Source organism: Ptychodera flava, chromosome 9 (genome assembly GCF_041260155.1).
Source record: "Ptychodera flava strain L36383 chromosome 9, AS_Pfla_20210202, whole genome shotgun sequence".
Lineage (NCBI taxonomy): Eukaryota > Metazoa > Hemichordata > Enteropneusta > Ptychoderidae > Ptychodera > Ptychodera flava.
The window spans coordinates 24,404,953-24,422,047 of record NC_091936.1 but is presented as its reverse complement, the minus strand read 5'-3'; the positions used below and the strand labels follow the sequence as shown (position 1 = coordinate 24,422,047).

At 37.6% G+C, this 17,095-nt stretch overlaps 2 protein-coding genes across 2 annotated transcripts in view; both read left to right on the top strand.

Annotated features, from left to right (window-relative positions):
- The first annotated feature begins 5,035 nt into the window (after nucleotides 1-5,035).
- On the top strand, nucleotides 5,036-6,951 carry LOC139140455 (alpha-N-acetylneuraminide alpha-2,8-sialyltransferase-like). Its single transcript, XM_070709742.1, has one exon. The coding sequence runs from the start codon at nucleotides 5,194-5,196 to the stop codon at nucleotides 6,409-6,411; it is 1,218 nt and encodes a 405-aa protein (XP_070565843.1). The 5' UTR covers nucleotides 5,036-5,193; the 3' UTR covers nucleotides 6,412-6,951.
- Nucleotides 6,952-10,745: 3,794 nt separating this feature from the next.
- LOC139140454 (glucoside xylosyltransferase 1-like) overlaps nucleotides 10,746-17,095 on the top strand; it is a 43,662-nt gene continuing 37,312 nt past the window's right edge. Inside the window, exon 1 of the mRNA XM_070709741.1 lies at nucleotides 10,746-11,761. Coding sequence (XP_070565842.1) covers nucleotides 10,872-11,761 — 890 coding nt within the window. The 5' untranslated portion in view covers nucleotides 10,746-10,871. The remainder of the gene's footprint in view (nucleotides 11,762-17,095) is intronic.

The following is a 17,095-nucleotide window of genomic DNA, read 5'->3' as shown; positions in this document are numbered from 1 at the left end:
GATTTAAAGGTATACAGTCACCTATAATCTAAATATGCCCATATATGGTCAAAGGGGCGTTCCTTGGTACTCAAAATGCCCATGTGAGGGCGCTGTTTTTAAAAAGCGGCCACCCGCTTAAAATCTGTGATTGGTTAGATTTTCTCTTTCCATGGTAACTGTGGCAAAATTGGAACAGGTGACAGTATACCTTTAATCAGCAACTCAATTGCAGCATACACCCTCTGCGATTACAAGGATTATACACATGTCCTATCTGTTTACTTATATACACTTATTGCGCATGTTTGTATCGGTTTTATATTTGAAACTACGCAGATGTATATTTGCTTGCATGAATTATCTTGAATTCATATTTTATTTTGTGTATTCAATTTAATTATTTATTGATAATTTGTTTATTTATTTACACATATATTTAATTGTACACGGCTGCCAAAGAGTGTCGTAAATTACATTTCTTCTAGAAAAGAACATTTGTTTGAAAAATGCAACATTTAATGGCCAACATCGGTTTAAACTTACCAGACAGAAAGTGGGGAGGTGGCGCAGTGTCCCAGGGTTCACACAGCTTGCTCCCAAGACCAATGCCAAAGATAATGCATTATAATTCACAATACTGATAACCGTACATGCTTTCCAACTTCACCTTAAATATTCGGAGCAGGATTCCGACATTGCAAGATATAAGGAATTTTTATGTGGAAACAGAGGAAGCCACTCGTCATCTAAATCATTTAAATCTCATCTGTGGCATACTGTTCCACACAGTGGCAATGTCAGGGTTTGTTGAATTTCCAACTTGTAATCATTGTTTATGAAATTGAGTGACACCACATTCCAAACCACGTATGCATGCCTTTTCTCTATGTATGTGCAAGTCATTGTGTTCGTGCAGTGAATGAAATGTTCACATTCTCATCATACAGTAACACAAAATTAAAACTTTGAACAGTAAAAAGTCTTAATTTATGTGAGAAAATGTGTTATTAAATGGATTTATTTATTTTTTACCAAATTTGTGATTATAACACCCAAAATTTCGGAGATTAAAAGTTTTATTTGATCATTATCCAAAAAGTCCACCGATGCATTTAAAAATAACACGATTGGAACTAATTTGGGATAATTGAATTTTCATATTTTTCAAATTTCTCAAAAGTGTTGGGTGCCACATAGCTGAATATTGCAATATTACAAATTACTCATCAAAACAAGTGTGTAACTTAAAAAGAAAAGCAGATGAGCTTACATTTAAAACGACCTTACTTCACCAACCAATTATCCCAAATTAGTTCCAATCGTGTTAAATGAATCTATTTAAAAACTTAGGAACTTACGGCTCTACAAACTGCCTCGACTGGAAGATTCGTCGCTCGAGGGCGCTCCTCGGGCGACGGATCTTCCAGTCTACAAACTGCTGACAACATTTCTATTACGGAATATTTATGCGTCCATCATAAAAAGTAGTGTCGAACATTTGCGCGCATCTTTTCCGCCTGTATATCCCTAATATATAATTGGTTATGATAGTATAGGGAGGGATTTGAAAAATGTTGATTATGTAAATGGGGGATTTTAAATTTTGATGGAGGGTATTGAGGGGCGAATCTGAAAAAAATATTCAATTGCGATTCCTCCAGCCCCCCCCCCCTCCCCAAGTATTTGTGAAGCTAGTCTTACAGTCGACCAGACAATGGAATTTATAGGTAGAGATTGTTTTACAACTAAATTTTTTCACTTTGTAACGAAACAAAAAATATTTCCCGATGAGGTGTTTGATTCAAAGGTATCAGCAACAAGAGAATGTCTCGTATCAAATGGTATCCACTGGATTGAAGATCGTCTCCAGTGGATCCATGCTAGTCACAACGTTATTATGGAATTCATGGTCGCGGGGAGAAATACTGAATAAATTGTTTCTCAAGATTTCAAAAAAAAACGGTACTAGACATGTAGAAAGCGGTGATTCCGAGGAACAGTTCTTACATTTTCCTTCGCAACTTCTTACCGCAAAACAACATTTCGCTGATGTCGATGATGAATGTTCTACTTATGATTTTAAAATGTTTATTGCAACGATAGTCTTGCCGATGTGTGTGATCTTCGTCATCGATACATTGATTGTGCCAGTTTAATGATGTATTTTGCTTGTTTCTATGACGATCGTGTCACTATGGTTGAAGTCACCATTTCTATCTCCGTGGTTTTACATATGTATCTATGTACCGACAAGATTATCGTGCCAATAAATTTGCGTTCGTTTATCGACACAATAGTCGTGTCATTTTAGAAAATGGGAGCCTACCATGCTAGTAGCTTACTACTAAATTTCTGTTTTTGTCTTAGTTGTTTTTACACGATCATTGCGAGGTGTAATGAGGCTTATTGGTTCCTATATCGTACAATCATGGTGGCATTTCATTTTCCCGCATATTTCCATATTTCCCACATGCATATTTTCATGACTATTTCAAACGGCTATGTCAATGACGACGCAATCATGAAAATCGGTAAATTAGGTTGTTGTCGTTTCATCTTTTATCTAAAATGAGCTGGAAGTTTCGAATCAAACATACACAAAGTAATCCTGACAAAGAAACAATAAAGGACAATATAAGTAACATGTATGATCTTTTCAAACGCTCCTACAAATTGACTTCTTTGATATTTTCTCGACTTTATCTTGTAACAACTGGTACTTGTAGGTAATTTCCTATCCCCGAGCAAATATTTCTGTATAGACCATGTCATGTGCCTAGCAAAAATCACCATTTTGATAACTTCTCAATCAAAGTTTGTGAAGAAACAGATTTCTGTAGTTGAATAGAAACTAATATCAGTATTAGTATCAGTACATCTCTACTCAAAATATTGTATTATTCTTCCCCGGAGATTTTTAGTGACAAGACAGTCCAAACAGGGTGTGACTAAAACCAACGACAGGGAATGACAGTTGAGGACTACAAAAGGCGGTATTTCTGGATGCAGAAAGGGCTTAGAATTGTATTTTCTTTGCGGAATTGAGTGAAGGACAGCGTAACACCCCCCCCCCCCCCCCCGGAATATGGTGATATACTGTGTCGTCCTTACGAAATGAGTTGAGGGCGCTTTCCTTCTATGCCCTTCCTTTTAGTTTTTGCTTCCAAATACTTGTGCTCTGAAGTTAAGAATCTGCAGGTGTCTGACAAAGATTAAAATACTTCTTTCTAATGGATCAAATATTGATTATAGTGGTACAATCTGTGCAGCGATTTCCACTAAAATTCTCTCAACTTTTCCTGAAGCATCTGGCCGTGTGGGCATTGGTTTTATAAGGGAGGAGGCCGTCGGAACTACGCATCTGCGACTTTCTTGTTCACAACGATGTATTTATTTCATGCACGATATCCAGCTGTATCACGTCTATATAGCTTCGACATTTAAATTACGCCAATTACATTATGACAAACATATTTTTTACTTTCATCAATCGCTTAAGTACCTTGAGTACAGTGTTACACTGTTCGTATGGATCCAATACGACCACGTGATGATTAAACACTTATCAAGCTTGTCTGCACCTTTACATAGGTAATGTAAGGGATCGTTTCAGACTGTCGCATGAGTTCAAAAAGCGAAATTCATTCGTTTAAGGGGGTTAGGGGATTTGACTCTCATTTAATTAGTGAACTTCACTTTCGCACTTTTATTTTTGTGATCACAAGTTCTTTGTAAACAAAAAGCGCACACTCATGCCACAGTAACTGTTTTCTAGCTCATTCGTGTCCCAAATACAATATACCGACAGTAACATTGCATCCTGAACCTTTCATTCATCAAATTATAAAGGTAAAAAGTATAATTTATTCTTAATGTGCTATAAGTGTCTGCCTGCTCTAACCACGCCTTGCATTTCACTCACACTGTGTTGATGAAAACACCACTAAATACTGCAGTCTTCACGTTACGCATAATACTCAGTACATTGTTTTCTCACGCCAACAACATGTTTTTTGTCTCTCGGGGCTCGAGAGATGGGTCTTATAGTATATTTTTCCAATTGAATCATTTATCGACCATCTGTACGTATTCTGTATTGAGGATCCCCCACCTATTGGTGAATTACAAAATTACAAAGTACATGAAATGTTTTACACCACTTTTGCGTTACATTTCTGTTTACATTCACGTTGTCGCTTGCTGTGGAACAGTCCTCTGACGTAAAAATCAGGCATCGATGATGCGTTTTTGGCAATGAATTAAAACACTGATTGCATTCAATATGCCATGGTATTGCAGCTCAAATACTGCCTATACCTGAACTGAACTTTTACAATGACAATCTTCCCATAAAATATTAAATATCTTAAAGTTCTACCAAAGTCGCGATTGAAAAGTTGTCTCAGTGGCTTTGTTATTTTACTCATACCAAATTTAGTTTAGCAAACTGGTAAGTTTATATTACCAATATTACAATCGCGCCAACAGAGATGTAATTTGTCGGCCTAAACTTCAGCGATGATGATTGGGGAAATACTTAAAATAGTCAGAGTAATCGTGTTTCGCAAGAGAAGATTGTGGCCTTAAGGTAGAACGCGCCTCAGGGACAGATATTCGGACTCTCAAACTTCAATTATTTTCTCAGACTGGTATACCACTTGGCGTTCATTTTAAAGCTCTTGGAGTAAGAAAACTTTTTATCGGCTTAGTTTTTCGAAATTCGAAAATGTTATTTTCTCTCTATAGAGAAAAAATAATTAATATAGGGATGGCGGACATTTTCAATTTTAAATATCTATTCAGTAAATCTTGGGTTATTTGTTTCTCTAGAATCAAAATTCAAATCATAGAATCAAAATTATTCTTAATTTTGAAAGAGAATGGTTGAAAGAGGCGTATACTAACCTGACGCACTTCCAAAAAAATTACGTAAAAATGTTACGTTCTTGTACGTTTTACTTATTTTTACATGAGAGTCGACAGGTTGTATCCGTTTAATATTTAACTTCAGCAACTACCAATCTGAATAGCTTTATGTGGACTTTAACCTCTCAGCCGGAAGTCACCAACAACCTGTTGATTGAAATCGAAGATGGCTGCAACAAGCACTCCTACAGGTAGTTGAATTTGGCGCCATGTATTTTGGACACATATCTTTGAGTATTCTAACTTGACACATCGTAACACTAGACTTGTAGGCGGATCTCAACTATGAGGCCTGACACGATACTGCGCCGACTGGTCCTTGTTCTTTTGATCACGACTCCATTTATCCTTTTTCATAAGCTCTGGGCACATATTTTTCCAAAACCGGTTGATCTGGTGCTGCTCCAAAACATTCGGGATGCTGAACCTCCTTGCCGTCGATGCACAGCTCCACCACTGCAGTTTGAAAACTTGAATAAGGTCGAAGAGCAGGTTGTGAACATCACAGAAAAACACCAAGAACATCAATTTAAAATTGACCCAGTTCCAGACGACCGTGAACGGCCCGAGCAGAAGGCTACCACCAACAACACCGCCAACTCTGACGTGATAGACCTCAAATGCATTTTTGACATGCTGACGAAGCCGTGGAAACGAAACGAAACAACTTTCCGACATTTCAGGGAAACCCTGGATGCATTGACAAACACAAGGGAGATGATAGTATTGACGAAAAATAACTGCAAGTTGAACGAAGAAATGGAATATTCCGTTCAAAGTAACATCAAGTACCCGGTTACCGAGGAAATCTACGACGCCTTGCCCAAAACCTCGCCGTTCGCCAGAAAAAGTTACGGGGTTTGCAGTATCATCGGAGGCAGCGGGATCATAAACAACAGTGGCTGCGGCGAGCAAATCGACAAGTCGGACTTTGTGATTCGATGCAATATGCCACCGTTGGAACTCCATGCCAAGGATGCCGGCAGGAAAACCGACGTCACGACAGCGAACAATGTCGCCGTTCTCGGAGGGCGATACAGTGGGTTGGCGAGGAAGTACGACCAACAGCGTCTGTTGTCCGACGTCCAACAGTACAGTGGCTACTTATGGGTGCCCATATTCTCCGTTAAGAGTGGCACCATGTACACTTTGCGAGCATACAGAGCTATGAAGCGAGAGCCAAGCGAACAAATCAAGATGATCTTTGCTCATCCCAAACATCAGATCGACGTACAAGCTTTCTGGGAAAAGGTCGGCATCCAGAGCCGTGCGACCACTGGTGCGCATATGGTCGCTTCAGCCATTTCATTATGCGAAGAAGTCCACCTCTATGGCTTCTGGCCCTTTGATCATGTCCCTGACGGGCGAAACATTGACTTTCACTATTATGACGACCGTAAAATCGATACTTGGGCCCATGATCTTAGCAAAGAATTCCTGACACTAGCCAAACTTCACGAACAAGGTGTTATACGCATGCATGTGCAAAAATGCACGTCATGAAAAAAGGGACCCTGGCTCTATTCTCACATGAACTTCCTCGCGGGTTCTGGGCTTTTGAACAAACTAGATAGTAATGAGAATGATTGAGAGCAGAGTTAGATGCAGTTGCATGGTATTGAGTCTCTGATACTTAGATGCAGTTGTACAGTGAAAAGTAGTCAAATCACGTGAAGTAGAACTCGGCTCAGAGACGGAATCTTCAACTAGTGTACTGATTGGATCATGTATTTTGCAGTCGATGGAACGAAAGAGCAGTATTCACAAGTTATATAGAACCCAACTATCCTGGAGAATTGCGGACTTATCGTACCGAAAAAGTGCACTCGTTGTTACTGTGCCTCATATAATCACGACTCATTTCATTCCTTCGAAAACCTCTTCAGAGAAAAGTGACAACAGAGTTAACTTTTGTAGTTTTATGAAATCGCAACCCTATATTTACTTTAGTTTCTTATGTTATTCCTTTCATAGTATCTCACATCTGAATATTGCAGGATGCATGAAACAAGTAATATATACTACTATTACTTTGTGCTTGAAGTAATTTGTGTTATTATTTATAACGCTCTGCTTTTAGCATCGAGCACTGTAATTTCCCACTGGGTCACATCTATATATATATATATATATATACATTATATATACATTGTTCATCGATTAAAGGAGTAAATTTTTAACGCTCATTCAGATTCTTGTGTACACTATCACAACAGAAAAAATAAATTTGCCATATTTGCCATATCAATTTGCCATATATATATATATATATATATATATATATATATATATATATATATATATATATATATGTATATTATATATTATTATATATATATATATATATATATATATATATATATATATATATATATATATATTATGTTAATCGATTAAAGGAGTAAAATATCACAACGCTTGATCTAACCACCAAATTAGCAATTGTATATTTGTTCGTGTTTCAGTCCTAGAAGTAAACCACACAGTATTCAACCATGAAGACAAATGACATTTCACTCGCATTACATAATCCTATCAGCAAAAAGTTAATGTTTGAGGTTCCTAATTGTATATTTCATACAGGAAGCGACAGAGTGTTTGAGCAATAATTTAACCCCTCCCGGCCCATAGTGGACGAAAGCAAACTTTGCACTATAAACACGATTGGAACTAATTTGTAATAATTGGATTTTCATATTTTAAAATTTCTCAAAAGCGTTAGGTGGCCTATAGCTGAAAGTTGCAATATTGCAAATTACGTATAAAATCAAGTGTGTAACGTAAAAAGAAAAGCAGATGAGATTACATTTGTAGATTATATTAATCGACATAACTTCACCATCCAATTATCCCAGATTAGTTCCAATCGTGTTTATATAATGTGTGAGGCGAAGCCGAGTACATTATGGAGTGAAAAGTTTGCTTGAGTCCATTATGAGCCGGCAGGAGTTACATTATTATTACTATTTTAAAGGTTTGGTGATGAAATTGTAGATGTAGAAAATATCTTGGGCCACAATGCTGGATAATCTGATATGATGCATGTATCAGAAATAATCTGAGGGTATGACGTCACAAAATTCACTGGTATTGACAAAAGTAAATCATTTTTGATACTACATTAATGTCATCACCATTTCCTGCCATTGCTTGCTTGTTTGTTTGTTTGTTTGTTTTGGGGTTTGTGTTTGTTGTGGGGGCTGCTGATGCCTCTTCCTGATATAGCGCCCTCAACAGCTTAAAGGGAGGATGTCGTCCGAGCTGCGCTCAAAGATTGTATGGGACAATATAATATGACTGTACCCATTCAAGGTGCGTTGGCAATTGACGAACGTTAAAGTATGTTTATAATGTACATTGCCCCTTTTAAATGTTGCAGCCATGTTTACGTGATACATCTAGATATCATGCATGGATTTCGTTGTTTGTAAACAAGAAAGTCGCACAGGCGCAGTTCCGATGACTTCCCACCAAGTAAAAAGTGTATCTGGTCTTTGAAAAGTGGCCTAAGTCAGTTAATATTGGATATAATGTCAAAGCCGTTTTTAAGATATCATCATATATTTCCAGAAGAGGTAATCACTCGTAGTCTGTATTCAGAGGAACACGTTAATATTATAAACGCAAAGTCACAAGTAGTTTTTAAGATAACCGGGAATTGAAGGACCTGAAACATCTAGTTTTCTATGTTAGCATGACTTTCTGTCAACGATAATTTTTATCTCCTAATTTTACACAGAAAAAGTTAACTTGAAGAGAAGAACAATTTATCGTGCAACTAAAAATGGCAGATCTTATAAGAAGTGTGGAAGTTTTCTTGATATATCGTGAGATGAACAACCATGTCTTCTATTGACACAATCATGTCAATAACGTAAACTTACGCCTCTCTATCGACACGATCATGTAATCACAATAGCACTTGCATATCGTGTAAATAAGCATTTTAAATAATTAGCACGATATTATGTAAATTTGCGGGAAAAAGTCACTGTAATTGGTATGATCATCGTGTCAATAAGTAAACAAATGCATTATTTGCACGATGGTGGTGTTAATAAGTCTGGGAAAAAAAACATACCGTCACGATCATACCTTGGTTGGCAAAATGCCACGATGATCATACCAATGGGTGCGACCTAACAGTGTTCGTGGTTGTCATGGCAATGCGTGATAGAGAAAGGATACGGAGGGTGAATTAGTTTTCGTTCGCACAAATTGTGGAGGTTGTCTGAGTTTTCATTTGAGCTCTCAGACTCTTTTGAAGGGGTAAATAATTTTCTTGGCGGGCAAGATCTCAAAGACGACCTATACGAGGAAAGGGGGAATATTTCAAAACATCTTCATCCTCGGAGAGCGTTATTTCCACTTCACTGCCGGCGTTCCGTAAATTTAGCAGACCTTCAGAAGTGTGGAAGTTTTTCGACATATATTGTTAGAGTTCGAAAAGAGTTTGGATGAATAGACTTCAACATCACGACGTCTTGCAAGACTTTGTTCAACAATCTCAGATGACAAGTTGAAAGGTTGAAATCGAGTTTGCAAGAAAATTGCAGAATCAAAAATGTGTTACGTTTATTAACGTATCGTCATATTGCATTGATTTCTTAAAGAACGACCCTTCCAATGACAAAACTAGAAAACGTGTAAGACAGCTAATGATGGATTGCACCGATTCAACGATCTGTCAATGGTCTCCGCTGAAATGTTGCCGACATACACTGTCACAAGTGAATCATGCTGTGTAACCATTGCACTTCCACGTCTCTCTTCTCTTTGTTAGCATTCCCTTCAAGAAATAAAACCTGTCTGAGGGATATTCGGATATTTTGATCGATCACTCTTGGCGGTTTATTTTGAAGCTAATGGAGTAAATAGACTTTTCACCGCCTTATTTTGATGTAAATCAATTTTTTTTTTTTGCAAGAGTTACCATAGGGCTGTAGCCATTTTGAATTTGGATATTTTGATCGATCACTCTTGGCGCTTTATTTTGAAGCTAATGGAGTAAATAGACTTTTCACCGCCTTATTTTGATGCAAATCAATTTTTTTTTTTTTTTTTTTTTTTTTTTTTTTGCAAGAGTTACCATAGGGCTGTAGCCATTTTGAATTTGGATATTTTGATCGATCACTCTTGGCGGTTTATTTTGAAGCTAATGGGGTAAATAGACTTTTCACCGCCTTATTTTGATGCAAATCAATTTTTTTTTTTTTTTTTTTTTTTTTTTTTTTTTTTTTTGTAAGAGTTACCATAGGGCTGTAGCCATTTTGAATTTGGTTCCCTAGTACTGACTTTGAACGGTGACTCCTTTCATTTGTGATTTCGAAAGGGAATGAAAAATTACGGAGAGTTTGAGTAAAACTGAGTTAAAGTATTTCAATGCCGAGGCGCGCAGTACCGTATTTGTGCTGTTTCAGTATCAAATCAAGTGGATAATTTTTTGTTTTTACTCCATTTACCCTATTTTTTGTTTGCTTTTAGAGACTAAATTATTTATCGTACTTTTCCAGGGTTGTAGATATTATGTGCCATTCCCCATGTCGTAATAACGCGTATCCCCTCTCAACTTTGCCAGCAGTCTCGACACCCCTACAACAAAGTGTCCTGTTCCATTGGGCGTCGCCTTTAGGATCTAAATACACAGTAACATTATTCAATAAAATGTCTTTTCAGCTGTCATATAAAAAAGCGATAAAACTTTTCTTCTACTTCTAAACAAATAAAAATATTGTATTTGATTTTGAACACAAAATTGATATGAAATGGTCGACTGTACCGTGATTCCAACACTTTCACGAAGTGACGAACTAAAAATAACTAGATAATTTATTCACTTCAAACTTCGCGGGGATGTCACTTCCGTAGTCTGTGTTATTGTGGCTCAGGGACAATTTCCTCAACCTTATGCGGCGAATCGTCCGTGTAGGAAATATGCTGAACGTGGATATCCCTGGGTAAAAATGAGGTTTAAGAGGAAAGTGTTACTGCTCTTCTGTGTTTTCGTGTCGTTGTTGTTCTTTTATTTTATATCAGAAGAGCCGGAGCAGGGTCACGGAGGAGTTGGATCGGATCGACACCAGGCCCATAATTACAACCAGGACCAGAGGCGTTTACAACGAGTGGAACACCCTGTCGTTGCTGATACTAATCCACGGCCTAACCCTCCTGATCAAAATTTACGACCTGCAAACCCTAAAGTTCAAAATGTTGTCAAAAATGTTCTTAAACATCCAAGAGAAGATGACGGTTTCAAAAGGCTGCCCAACCAACCTGCTGTTGTAGGGCAACCTGCTGTGGTACACCCGCCTGCCCCACAACAAGTACCTGTAGCGATCCCCAAGGGACCTCGAGAACCTGTTATTCCTCGGCTTCCCGCTCAACGAAACAGCGAACAAGCCAAATTGTACCCGGGAAACGGCATTGCCCAGCCACCTGGTTTCCAAAACAATCTCCAACAGAACGGTCAAGTCCATCCCGGCCAAGGGAAGGCTCCTGTTTTCAATATTGGCCAACCCAATTTGATTTTTGATAGATCACAGTTACGCGGCCCCGCCGTTCAGCAGAACGTACCTGTACAACAGGCGGCACCTTTCCCACCACAGGGACAAGATCCGAGGCAGAATTTTCCACAAGGTGATCTCATAGTTGCGAACAACCAAGTGTTAGCGAATGCGCAACATCAAGGCCATCAACCGCTCCAGCAGAGACAACAACCCCCGCCAGCTCCGCAGTTCCCACAGAGGCAGCAACCACCAGCACTACAACTACCGCAGAAACCACCACAGCAGCAGCAGAACCATGCACAAAACTACCAATCAAACAATCAAAATGTCAACATCTTCAAAAACGGGTAGGTGCCATTAAAAACGGAGATGCAAAATACATTTATTCTTTAGTTTTAGCGCAATAGTGGAGAATATCAATGAAACTGTAGGCTTGAGAGAAAAGGGTTTGTGATAAAACAAAGATTTGCAACGTTATTTTCTTTAAAGGCTATTTCCTTTAAAGATTTGCAACGTTATTTCCTTAGTCCTTAAACAATGCAATTAATAAAAGCAAGATCAAATAAGCTTATAACTTCTGAGTCTATGAAATGTCAAAGAGCTTTATGTTTTTATATTCTCAGTATTCAATTTAAGAAAGCGTGTTGGTCTAGTGAGGTTTGATTGATATACTCATTGTCCTGCCACAGGGTCTGTGTGACACACCCTGGACCTTGAGCTACTGTTCCAACTAGCATGGTATGAAAACGTTTGGTCATTCGTCATAAAAAATAAGATATTTCAAATGTCAGTTTTGAAATTTGTCCCGTTGGTGTTTTTTCTCCATCTTTCAGACGGGGTCGGGGAGTGTCTAAACTAATTTCAGAACTCTGTGTGTAACATTAATAATGTTATACACAGAGTTATACTTTACACTCATTCAAAATTAATAACATCGTGTTTACAAGGCAAGTTGGAACTTCAGAATTCCCTTTGCAGCAATTTTACTATCAGCATAATGGCCTAACGATATCATCAATTATTGTGTTTGTCGCTGCTTGATGGCATAATTTTCACGTCAATTTTTGTGAAAAGGCCAACTAATAATTAAGAAATGCAATTAATGGTGGCCAGACCAGAGATGAAGACTGGAGAAATGTGAATGTCTTGTCCAACCTGATGTCACAGGAAATCACATTTGAGACCAAGGGTATAGAAAAACCAAAGTGACCATTTCTTAAGTCTGATGTTAGCTATAATCCATTTCATTATCAAAGTCATCACGCCATGAGGTCATTTTAGAAGACTACAGTAAAATAATGCTCTACAATTCAAAAGTAATGTACATTAACAAAATTAGGATTTATGTCCTAGCACATTGTTCACACCTCCAAGCCCAATGAGGCTGATGAAATACAATCAATGAAGTCAGTGCATATTGATCTCAGTCCATACAATATGGGATTAAATAAACATCCTACTGGTATGTTACATGACTTTCATGTAATATGAGAAAGTCAAAATTATATAGACCCACAATTTATCCTGGTATACTGCGTATAGATGAAAATGTACACGATTTTATTACACAAAAATCTAGTTATATCATGAGTTGGTATCAGCACAGAGGAAATGTTCATTGATTTGTTAATAGTACTGCATTCTGCTTTCTGGATACTTTATCAATTGTAGAACCAGGCTGGATTATATATAATATAACTTTTGCAGGTAATATAATCCATGGGACGTGCTTTGCTAGTGTACATTAAAAAGTTAAATTTTCCTTTTAACTTATAAAATATATAATTACGGCATCATATTGCTGGGACCTTGCATTAACAAACATTTTGTGTTTCTGATGCATTGGGTACGATGTATGTCCCCTATATGCATTATATGTTTATGTATGTCTCTGTAAGTCTGTGTTTATGCACAGTAGATGTATGTATATGTATACAGTATGTGTATAGTGTACATGTAGATATGCCCATACTTATGTACTGTACACATATGTACTTATGTGTATGTTTGGCATAAATGTTACTAAGGACTAATGGCAGAGTTTGACCACTGTTTCAAACTTTGGTTGCCATCACGTTCATAAAACTTGCTGAAACATCAATTGTTTCAGTGTGATTAGATTTATCAGTACCTGTACCACAGACAGTCCTTTCTCAGCATGCAAGATAAACTCATAGATGAGGTTTGATAAACTCCCATTCGAGGTTTAGTAAACACAAGCCAGACAAGAGTCTGTGTTTGTATTGCCTCATTTGTCTCTCTCTGCTGTAGTGTCAGCATAGCCATCCTGTTGTAGGCCTTGCTGTACAGAATGTCTGACCTTGGTAACTCTCTGCATTTACACTTGGCAGAGTATTTGTGTTTCAGTGGAATTTTAATGCGATGAGAAACCATTAGCCATGTAAATAAAATCCACTCCAATTGACTCCGGGAGTAAAATTTACTTTTGTTCAATCACTTCCTTTAAACATTTGACTACCTTTGAGCAGCTCACACACCGATGCACACAAGTATCTGCATACCAAACAGACCAGTCAACTACCAAGTTTAATGTGTGCAATGAGAGGTATTAGGGCTTCAGTTTCACCAGCTATAGTTTATTCCTAAAACTTTGCGCTGTAATAAAATGTAGTGCTCAGCTTCTGAATTCAGTTTCCCAATTTGTCGATAAGATTAAAGTCTTATGTATGTCAAGATAAAATAGGATAAGATGAAGTTGAAGAAATGAATCTATTCTATACAATCTTTTGTGACATCTTAACAGTAGGTATCTTTTGCAAATCTATTCCTTGCTATCATACTTTATATTTTTCATCTGCAAGTTCCTTTCCACCAAGTGGACTGCACTTCTAAACCATATACGGTACATTACCTATATTATGGGTAAGCTGGCATAATAGCCTCATATGGACCAGGCCAGAACCATAGAATCTGTCTGCATCTACGTCTATGTATATTTTATACATTCAGTCCAGTGAGGGAAAAGTGGTTTGATTGTAGGTGCGTCTGCAAGCCAAAAATTCTATCACCCTCTTTTACTTGCTCTTAGCTGTAATGACATTACCGTATTTCATGCACTGGAACTAAATCTCAGTTCATCTATCATTGGAAACTGACATCAGCCAATGATGTACATGTGTACACTGATATGATCCAGGAAAGAGTCGTGCCATTTAAGCTCCCTGGAATATCCATCGATCCATCTACTTTTCCTCTGTTGCTCGTTGCTTGAAGGCAACACATGTTGTTAGGAATTTGACTTCTTTATATGTTTAATTTCACACCATAACTCTAGAGGCGCTTATCTTCTTGCGGAATTAAATTAGATCAAAGCTCAACATGATAGGTATGCACGCTGCTGACAGCCTTGTCTGTAGTCAGGTCTTCAACAAAGTGTCAGGTTATTTTTTTTCTCTTTTTCTACATGAAGATGGAAAAACAGTTTAATTTGATGGAATCGGGAGTACAGAGACAAGTCTTGAACTTTGGTACTCAGTTCACATTCCACAGATGAGATTTATCAGCCACTCATCACTTAATGATGACTCTAGCATTGCTGGTTTGTGTGACAAGTATAAATGTAAAAGTAAATCTTTCAATGGTTTTCAGGTGCCGAGGCTACCTCTTGGTTTCAGAATCAGCGTTGCTCGACTCACTGCGTGTGAAACACATGGCTAGATCAAGTATTCACTATTTCTGCTGTCTGTTCACCCATTTTAATACCCTTCTGTGCTACAGTTTTGTTCTGCCATATCATTTTCAAATAATGGAGTTGAACCAATATACAGGGAATCTTGAGATAAGAGGTTGCACACGGCAAAGCGAGGGGTACACATGTATATAAAATACTGCAGTCGCACTGTAGACACTTTTTGTCAAATGCAGGGCTCGACGTAAGGTCAAATCATCCACTAGCCCGAAGGACTAGTAGCAGTTCATTTTTAGTAGTCCTAAATGAAATCTACTAGTCCTGCTCAAGCAAAGCCAAATGTTGCTCTCATGTTGTAAAGAGGTGTATATGACCACTCATATTTTTTGTCGCAAAGGTTTTTAAACCCAATAACTAACTTTCATGCAAGACTAGCACATTTGCTTACTGCAAAATGTTTAACTTTGAATCATATATAAACCACAAAAATAACCTGAATGAAATGTCCTGTGTAGGAGGAGAGGTCATGAAAATAGCCTATTACCATCAAGAATAAAATCAGACGTAGGAAAGAATTTGTTGGAAAATTCTTCATAGCTCAGGTTTTGCGCCATTAATTTGCAAAGAACATGTTTGTTCATAATGGGGACAGATTTGTTTCTCCAGAACTGAAATTCATACAGCCATTCACAAATGTTCCTGTGGAGTGCCTTCATGTTTTTGACATATATCACATTTTAAAATTGACCAGCTTGTGGGGAGGACCTCTCATTTGTAATAATGGTTTGTGAAAAATTTTGTTTTTAATAGTAAAAATGTTGCATTTTACCATTTCATGTGCTTGTGTCTTTTATGAGGTTTTGCCAGTTACTGGTAACAAAATGTGATTAGCACAAAAATAACTAATGACTCCCTGAAGTGAGTGGATACAACAGTCTGATACACCCATTTCATACGTTGTTTTTTCACTACTGTTTTAAGGTTCACTTCACTATTATTGCCCCAATAATTTACACTTTTCCACTAAAATGGCAAAACAATAAGTTGCTAGCACCAAGTTATTATCGGTGAGGAATTCCCTCACCTGTACAAGCAGTAGCAACTTGCCATAGCACTGTTTTGGCAAGCTAGATGGCTCTTTTTAAGATCAGCTTCAATCAAGCTAGGGGGTCTTGACTATATATGGAGGTCAGCATACGATGCTGAAGTTATTTTCGTATTCGTTTTCGTATTCGTTTTCGTATTCGTATTCGTATTCGTATTGGAGTCACTGACAAAATTTTTTATTTTTAGTCCAAATTTCGTACGTATTATATAAAAGTTCTGTCTTTACAGAACTTAAAGTGCTATTTATATGACAATATATCAATACTTCAATATTTGAGAATGTAAGTTGAAAAAGATCCAATCTTTTTAGGCCCTAGATTGAAAGATATCGTTGCTATAATTAGAGGAGAGATTTTAAAAACAAACGGCCAGTACACAGGCACTCCTTAGCTGGGTAGTCTGTTGAATAGATCGATTTTCGGTTCGATCTATCGATCCCGTTGTCGATATGCGCGCCATTGTAACCAAAATACTCACTAGGTTACAGTGGCGGGCATACTGACCACGGGATCGATAGATCGAGCCGAAAATCGATCTATTTAGCAGACTACCAAGCTATTAGCGCCTGTGGGCCAGTAGTAGTCTTTTGAGGAAAGATTTTTTAAACAAACTTCATTTTCGTATTCGTATTCGTATTCGTTCTATCACAACAACCAACTTAAACATTCTGTTGACATCATTAGTATCGATAATGGAAATTTAGCTGACCCGCCCAATTTGACGAGTTGTAAACTTAAAAGGTAATTTTCTTGTTTTAAACTGATATCTCTGAGAAAGTGATCGTCACAACGACAGTGAATGCAGGGCTCAACGTTATCGCATGCCCCTAAGTCGATGACATGCTATATTTAGACTGCTGTCGCAAAGAAAATATCATCTCATATGATGTGGGAAAGCGTCATAAAAGAAAACGAGATGAATAAAT